This window comes from Penaeus monodon, chromosome 25 (assembly GCF_015228065.2).
Source record: "Penaeus monodon isolate SGIC_2016 chromosome 25, NSTDA_Pmon_1, whole genome shotgun sequence".
Taxonomy (NCBI): Eukaryota; Metazoa; Arthropoda; class Malacostraca; order Decapoda; family Penaeidae; genus Penaeus; species Penaeus monodon.
Genome location: NC_051410.1, coordinates 40,235,377 through 40,235,758, shown reverse-complemented (window position 1 = coordinate 40,235,758; position 382 = coordinate 40,235,377). Strand labels below are relative to the sequence as shown.

Below are 382 nucleotides of genomic sequence, written 5' to 3'. Positions count from 1 at the left end.
ACATGTAAATACAGTTGTACATGATAGTGATGTACGGTGATAACATGAAGGGAGATGGTGATGTAGCAATAAGGTTATGAAATGAATTGATTTCCACAGTCTCAGGAAGAACGACTGGGGCTGTGTTGGACTCTGGTGATGGAGTTGTTCACGATGTTCCAATCTACGAAGGCTTTGCTTTACCACATTCCATTATGCGGGAGGACATTGGGGGCAGAGATGTCACACGGTAAGGACTTGTCTTGTCAGTCTGACATCTTGTTTCGTTCTTGGTCATTTGTGTCTGTCATTTACCTCTGCTTTTTGCCAGTTATGATATCGGTAATTTATAATGTCATTTATAATGTGATATAATCTAGAAATGGGTTGAGTTGATGCATGA

The 382-nt window shown here is 40.3% G+C and overlaps 1 protein-coding gene across 1 annotated transcript in view; it reads left to right on the top strand.

The window, feature by feature from the left end:
* Positions 1-382, top strand: part of LOC119589273 (alpha-centractin-like) — a 52,739-nt gene that overhangs the window by 49,803 nt on the left and 2,554 nt on the right. The window contains 1 exon segment of the mRNA XM_037937891.1: positions 92-229. Coding sequence (XP_037793819.1) covers positions 92-229 — 138 coding nt within the window.